Source organism: Oryzias latipes, chromosome 12, assembly GCF_053564925.1.
Source record: "Oryzias latipes strain Hd-rR chromosome 12, Olatipes_Hd-rR_3.1".
NCBI classification, from domain to species: Eukaryota; Metazoa; Chordata; class Actinopteri; order Beloniformes; family Adrianichthyidae; genus Oryzias; species Oryzias latipes.
Genome location: NC_136248.1, coordinates 26,458,702 through 26,477,539, shown reverse-complemented (window position 1 = coordinate 26,477,539; position 18,838 = coordinate 26,458,702). Strand labels below are relative to the sequence as shown.

Here is an 18,838-nt window from a genome sequence, read left to right as displayed (position 1 = left end):
AAAACATGAAAAAAAGTAGTGACCGTGGTGACCGAATTGCTTTTAAAATCCAGGGCTCTAGATTGTCCTGCACTAGTTTTGTAGTAGTTAGGGGTTGGGGAAGAAATCCGGACATAGCTTAAATATTTATGTTGCCTACTGCAGTTTTACTGTCCAATGTTTCAAAACTCTCAGACAAAAGAGAGCATTTCCTCATATTTTCAATCAACTTTCACCATGAAGAACTTTCAAAACAAACTTAATGTACTTAAATATTGGCTAACAGCTCCTCCTAAGGCAGACTGCTTAATGGAACATGCTGCTGCAAAGGCGTCAAACGCACCTCCTAGCTAACACTGCTGGCTATTATGCAGTTTGGGAGCAGGATAACAAGCAGGGGCTGGAAAGCGTGCAAAAATATTTAACAGCCTTTGGTCAGCTCCACTCATTTAATCCCATTTAAAACAATAGAGCTTAAAGCGAGGTAAAAGTGAAAAGTGGGGCAGCATATGCCCAGGAACCTCAAGCTGACAACTCAGCTAAAACTTAAAATAGAAAAAAATAAAACTTCTTTACTTTGTACTTAATGACTGCAGATGTGAATAACAGTTCATTTCTTTTTGGTGACAAACAAATGCTTAAAACAATAGAAGCATCACTTCCCTGCTTTTATATCCTCAAAAGTGGCCGTTGCTTGTTTGTTTGGATGGTTCATCTTTTCTTTTTTTTTACTCACAAAGGACAAAAGCAAATTAGAGCCAGCTTCACCCTCAACCATGGATTAAAGAGTGAATGGTGAAGAGGGGACAAAATGATGAATCAATGCTTGGTTTTTAGGGTTTTCGTTTAACAATTTATCAGTAGTTTTGTTTTTGAAGAGTCACTTGCTTTTTTTGCTTGTGTGAAAATTCCTTTTACAATTTAACAAGGGTTTTAACAACCCAATTACAGTGTCTCCCTGTGCAACACTTGAAAAGCATGATACTATAAAGTAATGAAGTGTTTGCAATTACCCTCCACTACTGGGTTCAGCAGCATGTTTGCTTAAATAAAAATTGTTTTGATGTAAACTCTTATTCCTAATATACTAAAATGTCCAGCATTATCTGATCTCTTGGTAATTTTACTAAACAGTTAGAGCATTCAGAATTTCGGCATTTTTTAATGCCATTTTATAATGCCATTTGTAGTTCCCCACAGAAAAAAAAAAAAAAGATAAAGAAAAAGAAGAAGACGAAATGGTAATTGATCATCAAAAATCATGTCTATTTGTTTTTATAGAGAGACTTATTAAAGATGTCTTATGCAACGATGGCAGTTCAACAAGTTTTATACTTTTTGTGCAAAGATACACAAAGAACTGTCTACACCCAAGACGTTTGTGTGTATTTGTCTTGGCATAATCTTATAGCAGAAATACCTCTGAAAACATCTTCAGCACATTTGTCTCCAAAGATGTTAGAATGCAGACACATGCAAAGCTGCAAAAGCTCTGCCTTTGGGTGTGCCGCTCTCTGCGACATAAAGCAGTGCAAAAGAATGCTTAACAAACTCCTAAAATAACACCATAAAAGAAGAGCTGTATGCTTCAGAGTTACAGGAACCACAAAATCCAAACACTCCTTCAAAGATGAGAAGTCACTTCCATGCCAGATCCTGAAAAACTCCTAAAAGAGGAAACATCCTAATATTTCCTGCAGACATGACAGTTTGTTTCAGTGTTGCATCACGAGTGATAAAACAAGAAGCTCAGAATGTTAGTTTGTAAGAAAGAGACTGTTTCACCTCATGCATGCAGGCAGGCGCAGGAGACCAAGATTAGCATCCATATATAGTGTGTGTGTGTGTGTGTGTGTGGGTGTGTGTGTGTGTATGTGCGTTAGTTTGTTTATCTAGAGCAGTAAGGCTCCTGCTTGATGAAAGCTCCAGAAAACCCGTCTTTTGCATTTAAAATGACAGAAAATCGGAATGAAAGGACTGTGATAGAAGACGAAACAAAGATCTGATTATACTTTACAATAAGGGTCCCTTTATTAATTATAGTTAATGTATAATTCAACATTAATTAACAGTAAATAAAGTGTCAACCTTACTCTATCTGTTGCAAAGCATGAATAAAAAGCTGGTTTGATTTTATAATGCATTAGGTAAGGCTGAATTATAAACATTAGTTAACTACTAACTAATACAATATGTAATACAAATCTTAATGCTGAGAAATGCATGTCTATTACCCTATATTTACTGTTAATTCTTGCTTAATAATGCATTATCTAACAGTACAAAGGGACCCTTATTGTGGTGTGTTACCAGTGTTACCAGATCTTTGTTTTGTCTTCTATTCCGTTCATTTCCCTCCAGTTTGTAATTATTGTAAATTCAAAAGAGAATTTTCTGAAACTTTTACCTGACAGGAGCTTTACTGGTCCAAATAAACTAGCAACAACTCTTAGTTTCTTACCCACACACATGCCATGCATGGATGTTACTCTGGGTCTCCTGGGTCTTCCTGCATCAATGAGGTGAAACAGCATCTCTGTCTTACAAACTGCATCAAGTTCCATGATGAGCTCTTTGGTTTATCGGTCCTTATGAATCACGGAAACAAACGGTCATGCCTGCCGGAAGGTTTTGGATGTTTTGCCTTTTTAGGTGTTAACTGCTATCTAATGTATAAAGTAATACACTTAGTAATGCGAGGTGACATAAAAGTGGCTATTAAAACTTTATGCAATAGTTAATTTAGGATTAATTATGCTTTAACTATTGTAAGTGAAGTGAACATTTTTTATAAAGTGTTATCAAATATGTTGTAAATGATGAGTAAAATATTTGTTTTCCTTGTTTTTTTAATGATTGAAGACCTTTAATCAAATAAAATCAAATACATGCAAAATTACATAAAATGTTGTTCGACATTACTATAATTCTCAATGATCAAATATCATACTCCTGATCATTTTCACCCATTTTAAGGTACAATGTTGAGGCACTAACAATATCTTTTAAATATTTTGAGCTGCAGGAGGTGAGATGTGGCACCAAAACACTACCGCACTGCAAAGCAGCAAGCTCTCCATCTAGTGGATGGGAAGTAGAAAAAACATATTTCGTGTCTGTTCTAAGCATGAGAGCATTGGAGAGTTTATATAAAATGGGGTTAGTGTTTAAATTAGAAGGGAAGTTAACACTTTTATTGACCAGGGAGAGTTGTGTAGGTTTTGAAGAAAGGTTTTTGTTAATGTCTCCTCAAAATAACACGATATAAAAATAAAATATGAATAAAACCAAGAGGCTGAAAACGTTAAATATTTGCCGTATAACATTTTAGGATCCTGTCTGGAATTAAATGGTTTAAAGTTTTCCAGCTCATAAGTGCAAGACCACTGCGTGGGCACGGCCTCCGGCTACTCACGGCTTTCAGTGGACAGCTGGCTGTGGAATCCTGGAAACTGGGTTTCCACCGGAACGCTGATGGTGCGTCGCAGAAGGTGAGCCTTTCCCGACGAAGAGTGCCTCTCCTGCAAGCACACACACAAAAAAAAAATTTCTGCAGGAAGTGAAAGAAATGAGGAGGGGTGGCAGATGAAACCCTGAGTTTGTTGGAAAAAAAAGGCAGAAAAAAGTACAGAAGAGTAAAGAATTGTGCAAAGAAGAAAGAAAACTACTGGCTTTTTATCTGAGCTGCTGATCTTCATGTTAAATGCTGTGCCTACAAAACCCACAACGGCCATCACAACCCTGATAAATGAGCTACCACTGAGCAAAGCAAAGCAGACATTAAATGAACATCTATTCTGTGTCGGCCCGTATCTCCCACTCGCTTGCATTGAAAATGTTTGGCTCCAAAAGATTCAGCACACAAAGGAGAAAGAATGGCTGTGGTGAGAAAAGGGCCCGATGTGTTCCTCTTGGAGTGATAATGGCTTATCGAACGTCCTCACACCTTCAAACTCCCTGCTGCCGCCTGTCTATCTTGTTTTCTCACTGTCTCTGGTTTTTTTTGTCCTATTATCTCCATGTCCACCTGATCCTCTCACCTTCCTCATGGGACTCCTTTGACACCGTCTCTGACATGACACCATTGTGTGCTGATCTGAGCTATGATGATGAAACTGTACCGAGAGCTGAAGCACCAAACACTTCTCACTGAAGCATTTTATGTTGTAGACATTTAATGAGTCTGGATTCCCCCTGTTCAAGAAGACAAGAGGATGACGTGATAAATCCCCATCGTGAATTGATCCTTGTAGTACAAACCTGTGGAGGAAGTACCATGATCAGGGTTTGCTGCCATTGCCCAGGTCTAGTTTTAGCAATTTCTCTACCATAAAGAATGACGTTTGCTGATTTTTTTTTATTTTTTTTTAAATAAGATGGCGGGAATGCTCATGCCGTGTACTCACTGGCCACGCGTTCAAGAATGCACGATAAGCGGTTCCATGAATTTAGTCGGTGGGGTTCACAGCGGACACGCAGGGAGCAGCAAGCAGGGGGAATCTTCTTCTTTTGTTTTTTTTTCTGTTTACTAGCGTTTGTCTGCTACCTACAGTGGGATGAGGCTTGATGTGAAATGTCCAAGCGGTGCAAATCCCGCAAATCTTGCTCCAGGCTTTTTCTTTCACAGCTCTATTCGGAAACATCAAAGACTAGGACCCAAACCACCATTATTCATTTCTCCCGCGTGATCTTGTTTACAATGTTTGGAAATGGATGCAACCTACATGTCACAACCAAATCCCAGTCCCAGATTGGTCAAAGTTCAGCATTGTCACGTTTTAGCAGCCAGGAAGATCAATCGGTTAAATTTCCATCGCGCCCGTTCTGTACATGGAGCCCAGGATCGGACTCAAAAACATGAACATTCTGAATGCAGAGGCCCATTGAAAGTGGCCCCTCAAACAAGAGTCGATGCAGCCGGTCTGAACACAGCTTGAAAGTTACAAGAAAAAAGTGTCACCCATGAATCTAACTCTTTTTTTCCAGCACCAGCAAAGACTTTGTGATTTATTTTATCAAGTTTGGATTTGGAATTTTTTTCTGCAGCTTGTCTGTGAAAAATCCTTCAGTTTAGACGAGATAATTGGAAAGTGAAGCAATTTAAAACTTCCCTCATAAATGCTGCTTTCACCTTTTTCTCCATGCATGATTGATTTTCAATATTACGTCTAAGATTTTACAAGATTACTTTTGGCTGTGAAACTTTTTTCAAAACAACAGTACAATGGATTGTTTGTTATTTGACATAATGGAACAAAAAAAACCACCAAACCACCAGGATCAGTTATGGTGAAATAGCTTTACATGAGACTGAAATTATTCGGCTCAACATATAGAAGATGCATGTTTTCCCTCTTTTACTTCAATGATCATTTCTATATATTGGGTTCATTTATTGGATTACAGCTGAAATGAGGAAAAGCCATGTTTTGAACGTAACTCCTTGAACACATCTTTTTCTTTCCTGTTACCTAATTGTTTCAAGCCATGAGCCCTTCCCCCAGCAACCTCATAAAGCTTAGAAATGGAGCTCCAGTTTACAGCGGCCTAAGCAGATAAATCAATTGTTGACGGCTTTTACTGGTGGATACCCACAATACATTTGGACTAAAGAGCCAATATACAGGACCGTTTTGTATTTTTCCCCCTCGACCCATTGTTAGCTTGTTCCTCTTTTCTGTTACAGAGTATAGACGTGGATTCTTCTGGTCTGGGATGTGGAGATCCGGACTTTAAATGTAAACAGGTAGTTGCAGGATCACAGAGACACACACACCTATGGGCAATTTAGAAGATACCAGTTAACCTATAAAAGGATGTTTTTGGACTGTGGGAGGAAGTTGGAGAGCCAAGGGAAAACCCACGCATGCATGAGGAGAGCACGCAAATTCCAAGCAAAAAGAACCCCGCCAAGATTCCAACGAGAGCCTTCTCACTGTGAGGCGTGAACGCTAACCAACACCGCCATGCAGCCCTGAAATAAGGACATTAAAAGTCCAACAAAAAAATGTTGCATTTGATGCTTGGTTGTTTTTTCTTTTCTTTCATCCCAAATGTAGCCTACATTTTGCACTTACTAAAGTACAAAAGTTTAATATGTTTTTTATTTAATCTCTTGAAAAAAATAATGTAGGTGATTCTTATAAGGTCAAATGAGAATGATCTTAAAGTAAATAAAAAAAAGTTTTTAAATAAATGAAAAGAACAAAAAAAATAGAAAAATTTCATTTCCAAAATGCATATTGTATACATCAGAGAAATAATGAAAATCAGAAGAGGGGTGACACGAGCGGCGCCAACCCCACACGCTGTTTTGAGGTCAGAAATGCCATCACCATGTTCTGGTAGCCAGTGGACTTCACCCCCATGTGAAGTTTGACTCAACACTTACATTGAAAATTCTGAACCAAAACTGTAAAGTAATGACTGAAAGTCAAAAGGAACAGAAACAAAAAAACAACAACTTTTTTTTCAATTTTTTAAAATTTCTTTGGCGTTATTTACTCTATTTTTCACATTTTTAACATTTCTTTCAAATTTACAATGTCTATTTTTCAAACATTCTATCTGAATGGATGGATGAATTATGACAACTATGCAAAGATATAAAATTTAAAACTCACTTGAACTCACTTCTTCCCACTCCTTTTCAATCATCAAACTTTACTCGACTTTAGTTAATAATCAGTTTGCAAGCCAATCAATCCACGACAGAGTTTTAGGGCCACGAAAAAGAAAAAAAAAGTACAATTACAAGATTTTAAGTCGTAACTTCACGAGAAAAAATCTCTTAAATTTACGAGATTAAAGTGGAAGTGAGCAAACATTGCAGCAGCAAGTGAACGCCACGCAGCAGCAGAGCAGCCCTTATAAACTCAATTGAACAGGTGAGCTGAATGTTTATTGATAAAGTTCCAAATGTTTGGAAGGTCATTTGTTTGATTTGCGATTTATTAATGTTTTATTTATTGATGGGTGGTTTGCAGGATCTCTCCAGCCCAATGAAGCCATCAGTATCCCTGAAGCTGTTCTCTTCAATCCTTTCTTCCTCCATTAAAGACAAGATCTCTACATTTGTGTGACGCTTGTCTGAGGAAGAGCACTATCTGGCATTTTCAACGTCCTAATGCTAATATAACAGACTATATTCATTCCTTTTTATTGTTCTATGTTGAAACGGGACGTTTCATCTGTAGGAGGGGGCGTATGTAACACTGTTTACTTCCGCATTGGTGTTCGGATGACAGGTTCATGACGTTAGGTGACAGATGAACTTCAGGGTGTGTGAATGAAAAGGAAAATAAAGGCTGCAGCGGTCCTCTACACCCAAACGTGTCTCTGAGCTCCTTATTTTACAGATAAAACTCTGCTTTACTGACACTGAACCCCAGAAAGCCGGCTCCACTGACAATAATCTGATTTTGAGTCGCCAAAAGGTTCTGAATCTCTTTGTTTTTTTAAACTTATCCGGAAATAAAGCTTCTAAAGGCTCCACATATTTCATCTTCAAGCTAAGCTCTGATAAACAGAAAACTTTGGTGTTTTTTCCTCGTTAATCTATGACTTTTTGCCTTAAAAGTTTTTATCTCGTAAATTTACGACTTAAAATCTTGTAATTTAACAGTTATGACTTTCTTTCTCGTAAATTTACGACTTACAAGTCGTAATTAAAAAAAAAAAATTCTTGTAAACTTGCCCTAAAACTCCGTCGTACTAGTGTGTATTGTATGCATTACTGCAAAACAAAATTCTATGATTACATCGTTGTTTTTTTTTACATTTTTACAGATTTTTCTTTGCTTTTTAATCAATGTATTACTTTATTTCTGAAATAAATTAGATTCATCCGTGTTTGTTTGTGTTGCATGCTTCATAGGTTAATTGGCAACTCTAAATTGTCCATAGGTGTGAATGTGTGTGATTGTGACCCTGCCACAGACTGGCGACCTATCCAGGGTGTCCCCTGCCTTCGCCCACAAGTGGTCCGGATAGGCTCCAGCAGCCCCGTGACCCCGAAAGGGATAAAACAGCAGAATATGAATGAATGAGTGAATGTGCGTGTTTTTATTGCTTTGTCTAAAGTTAATGTTTGAAGTACGGTATTCAAATTAAATCAAACCAATCCAATCCGCTTTAAGGTGATCCTTGATTCAAGCCCATAGATTCTTTGAAGGTTGCATGAATGTTCAGGGGCCTTAAAAACTGTTTTAAAAAATATAGAACATGAGAAGTGGTCACTGGAGACTTAAGAGTATAGGAACAGGGATATACTAGACTGTTGATTTAAGTGAGTATCTAAAATGAAATCACACTTTACAAGGCCTCAATAAACAAGAGAAGCAGAACAAGGAGATAAAGTTGAGATTTTAAAGTCTAAATTCGAGTCTGGTTTCCATTTGTTCCTGTTCATGCAGAAATATAACACATTTTCTTCTGACGTTTTGGTGCAGTCTCTGTATTTGTCACTCTGACTGCATCTTTGAGGACAATTTTAAAAAGATTAATTGTGCTGCTGGTGATTTACATTTTGCTTTTTTATGTTTCCTCCTATTCTGCTGGAGAAATGATCCGGAAGTCGAGCTGCTGAGTACTTGAAATCTGCCTGTGTTCTCTTCTCAGTTCATAAACAGAAAATAAAGCAAAAAAGAAAATGAGAGTCAAGCGCGTTTCAGAGAAAATATATGCACATAAACAATATAAAATAAAGACAGAACAGAGAATAAAAGAGTGGCTGGTCAAGCTATGAACAGAAAAAACTCCCAGTCTGTTCTATCTTCAGTTCCTGTTAACAGAACACAGTGATTCTTTGCAGCAGCAGATTCTTTTGATACACAGCCCCTGTTTTGCAGATTTTGTCAGTAAGTTTAGGATCACTTCCTTCTTCTGATGACTTGGTTCTGGCCGATCTTTGGCTGGACAGATGGCCTCACATTTGCCTCCAGAATACTTTGGTGCACTGAGGAGTTTGTGGTCGAATAAATGACTGGAAGGTGTTAAAGTACTGTAGCTCCAAAGCAAGAACAAACCAACACCCCTTCATCCAAACGGGATGTTTGTTAAGAGCTGTTTGAACTGAGAGACTTGTGTTGGTTTTTGCAAGAGAGGTACACAAAGTGGTGCTAAACAAAAGACAAACTGCACCCCACTTTGATCCTGTCTGTCCAAAGACGTTTGGGACAAAGTTTTTCTGAGGTTTGTTCTGCTCAAACTTTTGGATTTTTTGCAGACAAGTTTAAGCAAAGCATACTTTGTCAGACATACTATTTGAGGCCAAAAGAATGAGATATGTGGGAGTTTTTGTGTCTTCTTACTGTAAATAATATGCTTTCCCATTTGATTGAATAGGTTTGGACATCCATTCCAACAAATAGTGACAATTATTATTATTATTTTTTTTTAATAAATTATTTTCTGAAGTGCATATTTTATGGAAGTCACCCCTTTTCTTCAAACAGCTGGACAGGAAAGTGTTAAAATGCCAGCCCCCACTTATTTTTTTTTTTTTACAGGCAGTTGCACAAACGTGCACAGCACCACTTTGCAGGTAAAGTAAACAAGTAAGTTACAAGTGCAAGTAAACAGATTCTTCTGAAAAAGTAACATTTTGGAGAATTTTCCAAACTTGCTTTATTCCCATACAGGGTCAAGGGGTTATTAAAGCCCTCCCAGCTACTGAGGGGCAAAGGCAGGATACACTAGACAGATCGCCAGTCCATCGCAACACTTTTTTGGAATAATTTCAGGTAAGTAAAGGTTTATCTTCCCCCTCAGTAGTCTCTGGACTCAACAGTCAGCTGGCCAATGAGATTAGCCGTTTACAGTGATGTATGAATGACATCCATTAGTATTCATTGAAATTTAAAGGGATGGTTTCTAGTAAGGTATTTTGCTTTAATTTATTTATTTTTTGCTTAAAATACATAACTGGAATTTAACTCTATGCGTTTTACTTGAGTTTAAACATATCCTTGGAACATAATTTTGTGGAGTTTTGCCTGTTTGTTAGACATGTTTCACATTTGTTTTTGATTCGTACATTTTTATTTTGACCTTACAAGTTGATATTTGTCATAATACATAAAAGAAAAACTCATTTCTAGCAGTAAAAAGAAAAAGAAAAAAAAAAACAGACTAAATGTATAGCTTGTAATTAACTTTTTTGGACAGTTTCAGGTTCATTGTGGAATTATTGTGTAACATAATAAAAAATATAAAACAACCAAACCAAAAAAAAGATGGGTTCATACCAAAACGATGGACATGAAGAATTGCCAAAAAAATTGATTCAAAGAGAATTTATTAGAGCAAAATAGAGCATATATGGACCCAGATAGAGCTATCAGAAGTGATCAGAAGTTGGTGCAAATTCCAAATATTTTCTTTGTTCTATTGTTTTATGTCAATAAAACATTTTTTCACAACTCTGCTTCTTCTATTATTTACAATTTCCTGCTGTCTTGTTATATTGACTTTACCAATGGTATCTTAATTTTAAAGAAAAAGGGTTGTTTAAAGTGAAAAATGAAAGAGTCAAAGTTTAAATAAAGTCTTGGGAAGTGACAAGGAAGAGAACAGTGACACAGAAGGACACAACAGACAAAAGACTGCACTTTCTGTTCTCACCACCTCCTCCTCATCGAGAAGCAGCATCTGACAGTCAGCGACTGAGTGCTTCAGGTTCCACACAGTTTTCTCCTCGTTCGAATGTCCACGGGAAATCCTGTGCTTCGGAGGACACCACATATCTGCAAGGGGAGACAGAGGAAACACAAAGTCACCAAACAACAACAAAAAGTAGTGTTGGTGCACAGCTGAACTCTGAAGGGCACAAAAATAGAGACACTTTTCAAATAATTTCAGGAGATGTTTTTCCTCTGCAAACTTTTTAGATCATTTCAACTGGAAAATATTTTTTACTGTGGAGTAGGGCTGAGCATCACCAATAACTTCCAGAATCGATTTGATTCACCAAAGCCTGGATCGATTCAATTCGGTTTGACATTTAGACGTATTTCTATACAAATACATTATTAATCTATGTGTGTTTTGAAGATATTCATATTATTCTGAAACAGTTCACATACTGTGAAATGTATTAGTGAAATAACAAGCCAATGAGATTGTTAACACCATACAGTGTTACATATTTTTTCAAAAAGAGAAGCTCCAACAAAAATGCGCAGATCATTAACATTGTAAAGGCTCTAAACCGATCAAATTATAAAAATAAATGTTCGTTCTCTCCTGGAGGGCTTTTCAGGTGGAGCACACACTATAGTATGACACTTTATTTCAGAAGATTAAGCAAAAACAGTGCTTTAAACCAGTGGTCCCCAACCCCCGGGCCGGTACCGAGCCGCACAGAAAAAATAAATAACTTGCATGAATTCCATTTTATTTATTTTGGAATCTGAAAGATGTTTTATTTTGGAAAAATTGCCCCATTATCTGTTACATCCGTCCAAGTCACTCTTGACGCAGGCCAAGGTGCTCTTCTCGGTCACGTGATAGGTTACCGCTAAAATAAAACCCAGGAGCTAGCAAAATGAGTCAAAACAAACGTCTTTGAAAAGTTTCTTTGCCAAGGCGAAAACGCTCAGCCAGGAGACAGAAGAGGAGCCTTTGACTTCCAAAAAAAGCTACATTTAATAGACAGTACTTCTAATCGTTCGTCACATTCTATAGACCGGTCCGCGAAATCTTTGTCTGAAGTCACACCGGTCCGTGCCTTCAAAAAGGTTGGGGTCCCCTGCTTTAGACCACAAATGGTTACTTTTAAAAGAGTTTGGAAAAGTCAAACCTTTGAGTAAATAAAGCTGTTCATAAAGCTAGTCAGCAATGTAAGTTTAGGTCAAACAAACATTAGCATTAGCCGTTCTATGGGAAATTTCATTATTCGTTGTAGCATCGAGTTAGCGAACTTTGGCTTTACTGCTATTAAAGGGTCACCAGAAAAGGTAAGGGATAAAAGGTCGATATCTACTTGTATGCATCGATTATTGATTCATTAAGCTTGGTTCGATTCAGATTCATTAATCAATTTTTATTATTGTGGAGTAAAAACAGATTTGAATAGAAACTATCACTCCAACAACTCAGGTTCTTCTAGCCTTCAGAGACTAAAATTCAATAGATCTGCCTTTACATCCATTAACACTCAGCTGCCTTAATGCTGCAATCTTTGACACAAAACCTTTTCCAGGATTTTGAAGTGGGTGGAGGTCAGGCACCCTGTAGGTTTCTGTGCTGCCTTGAACACTGTACAGCAACACTGCTGTTGACAGTTTAGTTTATTTCTTAGTGCAAACATTTCAGCTTTGTGGTTGTGTCTGTACTGTCGTCTATTACATAAGCTAAATGCCTTTGTGTCAATGTACCCAATGTCTGTATGTTTCCTTTGTTTTTATCTGCCTCAGAAAAAAAAACAGAAGGTATTTAGCTTTTGTGCTATTCTGGCTTATTTGTGCTCTAGCTATGCTAAAACATTGATTATTGCACAATGTCCTCGTTTAAACAAATAAAGAAATGTAAAAAAAAAAAAAAAAATAGCTTTATTTTTCAGATTGGTATCATTATCTCAAGAAATTGATCCACTGCTATTTAGTCTGGATTTTCTCAAGTACTTGATTTAGGGAGGGTGTTTTAAATAAAAAGATTAACAATGAAAGTGGCGAACGTGGCCACGAATGGATCCTTCACTGTCAACGTATGTTGTATTATATTGCATATTTTTACAGAAAAAAAAACCTTTTGAAAAGGTCCCTGCTGTCAGAAAATATTGATAAAACAGGAAGTGTTTCTAATAAAAATGTGTGTACAAAATATTTCTTACAATTGAACATTCATGACTGATGGATTCATAGTAAAAACAAACAAAAAAACACATGCAGGCTTAGGTTAGAACAACATAAGAGCTGCTGAAAGCCATTATCATGCTGCTTCTGCTTTGAGTGAATATTAAAACATACCCCAGAAATCCTAATGATCTTACTTGTATTATTTAAAATATGTCTCAATTTGTTCAGGATGAACAAAATAGTAATTATTATACCAACTCCTGAGTGCACAAATATATTTTGAAGTTTCTTCAGGCAGAAATAATGTAGATGCTGCAAGAAAAACACTTTTTTTTACTGAACTTCTTTGGATTTGCTCCCTTTTTAAAAAAAATTCCCCAGTTCCCTAAATTATGCAACACAGGGTCAGCTTGAAAAGCTTAAAAAAAATAAGGAAGGAAGACAGAGCTAAGAAGAACAAGAGATCGACATGAAGGGTGACACAGTTTCGAGAGATCACTTTCATGTCGAGTGTCATTGCGTTTGATGAAACATGAGGAATGAGCAGCAGAGCTCATGTGGAGAGCAGACAATCCTGAAGCTTTAGAATTTTGGGAGGGAGATTTTCTTCATTAGAAACCGGCTGTGGAGTGTCATGATTTAGAACCAATGAGAGCTGAAAGATGGATCTTGTTGAAAGATTGCATGAAAAAAACATAATAAAATCCAAATTTGAAAACTACATTAACAATGCAGTTATTCTAGGTTGTTTGTATGATTCAGATAAAAAGTCAGAATACTAATCTATGCCACCAAGGAGCAAAAACTGGGGCTCCAACCCAGTACTAGCAAGTTGTACCAATAGACTGTATACGAGAACTGGACTGAGTGAATTCCAATTAAATGAAGTCAATTCAGTCGCCATTTTAGACGACCTCAGTAAGGACTGATTGGTCCGTGTCAGTCTGAGTCTACATTTCTATGGAGACCATTCTCTCCTATCAGGAATGAACTTGTTGGAAGGCCGGGAAATTCTGTTAATCAAACACTGAGCATTCAGCGTGAGGCCACCTACTTTTACTGAGGCATCTGGTTGGCCAGTTTATAACTTGAATAACGTGCACTACAGCAACAATATCATGAAAACAAAACAGAATCAACAACAACATTTAAAAAAAGGTTATTCTGACTAACAGAATGACTGAGTATTAGCTGTTCATTTCTCTATAGCAGTCTATGGCTTTTTGGGAGCAGCGGTTACTTTCTATTTGTCAAGTGGAACTAGGAGAACCAAAGAGTTGAACGTTATAAAAACAGTCCCGCTTGGATAGTGACGACCTTTGTCTGCTTCTTTAATTTATCTTTTTTATTGAGAAGCCATTCATCTTCTTCAGTCTCCTCTCCTTATGCTGTGCTCCCACTGATTGTCTTGTAGAACTAATATCAGGCATATTTCACATAAGATGCAATTACCGGTTACAGCAGAGTAAAGAAACAACGAATTACAAGTCAAACGCTGAGTGTTTGTAAGTGTACCCAAGACTGGTATGGATGGGTGGGCCTTACACCACATGGGAAAGATGAGGAGCATTTCAATAAGACTGCAGCTACAGATGCAATCCAATCTAACAAGGATGACAAGTGGCTGTGCCGCTGTCGTATGTGTTTACGGCCTCGGCGTAAAGCTCCTGGATGGAGCTGAACTGCTGACCTGCACACTATGAGCTTTATACTTCCTCCATTAATATCTGCTATGGACAGCGCATTACCGCTCACAGTTTGCCAGAGAATTCTTCTATCGTTGTGTAAAAATACAAAAGTAAAAGCAGCTTTCTGTTAATATTTTAAATTTGGTCAAGATGCTTGAGAAATGCATTGAATACTTGCAGCTACTTTGGGAGATACAAACATGCTTTTTATTTTAAAAGCTCAACAAAAAATAAAAACAAAGAGGGTGACTATTGACTTTCCATCTTTCTGCATGTGAACCGTCTCCCACAAAATATGGATTTCAGCCTCCAAGCTCACCTGAATTAGACTCTTTTGGGAGTGCTATTGTTATAAGGAACATTTTACACCACAATAGGCTAGCCTACATGTTGTTTAAAATACTATTTCATGGGAATACTATGGAAAAAAACAATTGCCAGCGGGTTTAATTATTTTTTGTTTATCCTTGAATAAACCCAAATTGAAATAAACAATCACAGGTGGATTGCTTGGCAAAGTCTATAAGTGTTTACTTTATTTTTCCAGATTTAAGGACACCCTTAATCATTAAAAGAGGCTATTTCTTCTCTTTTTTTGACTTATAAGATATTATAATGACATTTTGTCAATTACATTTACACACATTTTACTAAAAAAGGTTTAATTATGGTTTTCTGGTGATCAAAAACCTAATTGTTCATATTTTGTGATAAATACCCGTTTAATCTTTCAAAATTATTTAGCTTATTTTTTTTTCCGTTTATTTATGGTTTTCTGTTTTGGAAATTTTCTGTCTTCACCACCTGCAGAAATTCCCATGGTCGCCTCCAACAGACATGTGTGAGCTGCTGCTCCACCAGGAAAATCTTAATGCTCTGCCTGATAATCTACATTTCAGAGGCTCTCCCTTTTAAAGTCATCTCCCACATCGATACACATCTTCCTTCATATGTCTGTGAGGAATCTCATTCATCCAGGATGATTCCACAGCTGAAGAAGTTTCAAAAAACAAACGAACAAAAAAAACTCTTGTTCTTGCTAGTGTTCAAAAGAAACAAGAACCAAAAAGGAGCCTTACATTTCCGCTCTGTCAGACAAACTTAAAAGGATTTTCAAACAAGAAAAAACCCAATCCAACTTAAACCTTTTAATATCCTTAGATACAAACTAGTTCATCCAAAGGACAAAATCCCCAGTCATAGAGTTATATGATGTACTTCATCCTCCTCAACAAAAACTGCAATGAACAGACCAAGAACAGGGCTGCACCTCTACCTGAAGGTCAAACACTCTGCATCTTAGCCAGAGAGAAAGGATGGCTTGAGCAAAGAGTGACCTAATATAACCTTCCACGTATTTACTGCCACACTGACACACAAACAGAAAAAGCCTATTACACCCAGGTCTTGAAAGAGCCACTCTGAGAAATTGTCGTTTTTAACTTGTGGCATTTTTTTACATGGAGGACCAACATAAAGAAAATAATGCTTGACATTGCATTTGCATTGTTCTGCTCCATTTTGATGCATACACTTGTAGACGACTAGATCCATGTACGTCTTTGTTTCGTTCTTCCGAGTTAGAGCCTCTGACTTAAAACTATGGTTGCTCCATAGCTCCAATATTTGTGTTGCACTGGTAATGTTAGATTGGGGGTGTGAGGGTCTGATAACTAGCAGGAGAAAGTGTTATCAGGGGACTGATGGGAAGTCAGGGTAGATGTACTCCACACCAACAGTCCCGCCTACAACTTAGAGGGGAATTTCGAACGATATACTGCTGCTCTGCAGAAACTATGTCTTAGAAAAAAACATGTTTTGTTAAATGTTGGGTTAAAAACAGCTAATTCTTGATTAGAAGACCACTGAGAACGCTTTTGGCATGATCAAAAGATGATTTTAGTGGGACTTTAACACCTGAAGGAGCTACTTAGGTATAGGAGGGTAGCAACTGTCCCTCACCCCAGCTAAGGACTCCCATAACAGATCATTTCCTAATTCAAATTTAAAATCATCAGCATGGCTTTCAATGGACTCCCAAGTCTCTGTGACCCAAAACCACTGAGGCTTTTGTTCTACTCACTTAGCAGACATAATCATCAGGTCCATATCTTCCTTCCGAGGAGCCAATAAAGACAGTTCTCCTACAAGTTTAATTCAGAATTGAGTGGTTTTTGGGTCAGAGGCCACTTAGAAACCTAAGTTCAGATGACCTTTTACTAACTTTTTCGGATATCTTCTTTTTTAGTAGCCAGAGTGTTTCATAGATCGGAACTATGTGATTCCCATCACAACAGTCATCATCTCCAGTTTCCCCTGTTAAAATTAATTTGAGTATACTCATGATGTCTATTTTTATCACCAATTCCACGCAATTATTCTGCTGCATCAGATAAATTTCTATTATACTGTATATTCTATTCAATTGTGTTATATTCTTTTTCATCACAAAAAACATTTGCAATGCGACTAAAGATCTCTTGTTCCATTACTCCTACAGATATTTGAGTTGACTTCCATTAAAATTGGGTTCATAGTACGATGATTCATTTCCAACCGATAACAAAACACATGCACTGCTTGCAAAAACTCCACAGAACCAAGCCTGCAAACCAAGCTAGAAGAAGAAAATCACACATTATTCAGTGAAGACAAAGGGTGACACGGCTTATCACTGCAGGTTTCCTTTAAACCACAACAGCTGAAAGGATCTTACATTTCAGTTCATAACTTATTGGATGAATAATTGGAAACAACTTTTCCCAATTTGAACTTTTTTAGTATATTTTTTGAGTAACACAAAAAAGAGAGATCAGTTGTGATTCAATGCTTCAGAAATACATTAAATAATATATTAAACTAATATTATAAAAACAAATTAAACTAAGTTGTCTGAGAACATTTGATGCTGGCTGTGTGTTGGTACAACTTGCTAATTTTAAAGCAGTTTTTCACAGTAAAGAAAGAAATCGTACAATTCTCTGGTCAAAGAGGAAATCAGCATTCCTGTTACACTCTGAGACTGATGAATGAAGAAGACTGAGTACAGACAACACAAGGACAACTGGACAAGATTGGAAAGATTGGAGAAAACTAGCGATGATTGAAAAGAAAAAAGGGAAAAAGAGCATTTTTCAACTCCAAATGTTGCTGGATTGTTTATAGATTTTCCGCTGCTTCCACTAATCGGTCTTACTATTGATTACCTATTGGTTTTATATGAATTTATTTTATGTAAATAGACACAAACTGTAAAAAAAAAACCAAATACCTCAAGGAGTTTCCCTGGAAACTGAGAAAGGAACAGATTTTTGCCTTTTTTTTTGCATGAAGAAAAACTAAAATTAGAATACAATCCTAATAATTGAAAGTGGCAAGTTTTTGACCGTTTTTGGCTGCTATTTTAATGAAATGCTGATATGGACTTAGAAATCTGCTGCAGTGTGTAAACGTTTAGTGACAAAAGCTGCATTTCGTTCAATCTCACTTGAATTAAACTGTTGGCTTATGTTTCTCAGAGCTTCTGAACTTGCTCAAGTAAAAAGCATAAAACATTGACATACGGTTCAGCGTATGTAAGGAGCATTAATTAAAACGTCTCTTTGGAAAATCTATTGATTAAAACTATTACATTCAAGTAAACCCAAAACACAGTAGATGTTTTTGAAATAATAATCTATGATTGCATTACAGTTTTGCCTTTGTTTATAAAATTTGGAGGAATTTTGACAAAAGACAATTCTGTCAAAGTTACTTCAAGATACCGTTCTAGTCTAATTTCAAAAATTTTACAAGTATCTTGTGAGTCTTAGTGCGACTCAGGGATAAACAGGTGAAGTTTTCCAGATTCCTTATATTTCTTGCAGGATAATAAATTGTAACTTAAATGTGTACAAACAAACATGTAAACAAGAATTAATGGCAAATCCATTGACATTTTAGTTTGATAATGTTCCACCCACTGTTGTTTTTCCACATCAAACTAGAGCATAATTAGAACATTCTACCACATTGTATGGTGACATGTCTGTAAAATTCAAAGTGTTTCCAGGCATTGGACTGTAATGATGGTTTGAGCATCTTTTGCTGCCATCCCATGTGTGTTGTCCGCTGTGATGACACTTGGTTGTTTATGTGGTATAGTAAAATAAAACTACCATGTCTCAATCCAAATGGTATTTTCCAAGATTGATTACAATCCAATTATTTCGATTTGAAACTATATTATGATAGGTTTGATTAGCAACTTGCCTTAGACAGATCAACCTAATAGAATCGTAGGAATATAATGAATTGTTTCATAATTTAGGATAGCCTCAATTAAGATATATTGTTACACAAGGCTGGGTATCAACAATAACTTCCAGAATCAAT

At 36.8% G+C, this 18,838-nt stretch overlaps 1 protein-coding gene across 1 annotated transcript in view; it reads right to left on the bottom strand.

Moving 5' to 3' along the window:
• Positions 1-18,838, bottom strand: part of LOC110016037 (ras/Rap GTPase-activating protein SynGAP) — a 29,642-nt gene that overhangs the window by 9,430 nt on the left and 1,374 nt on the right. Inside the window, exons 2-3 of the mRNA XM_020707547.3 lie at positions 10,603-10,724; positions 3,395-3,500 (exon numbers count right to left, since the gene is read on the bottom strand). Coding sequence (XP_020563206.1) covers positions 3,395-3,500; positions 10,603-10,724 — 228 coding nt within the window. The remainder of the gene's footprint in view (positions 1-3,394; positions 3,501-10,602; positions 10,725-18,838) is intronic.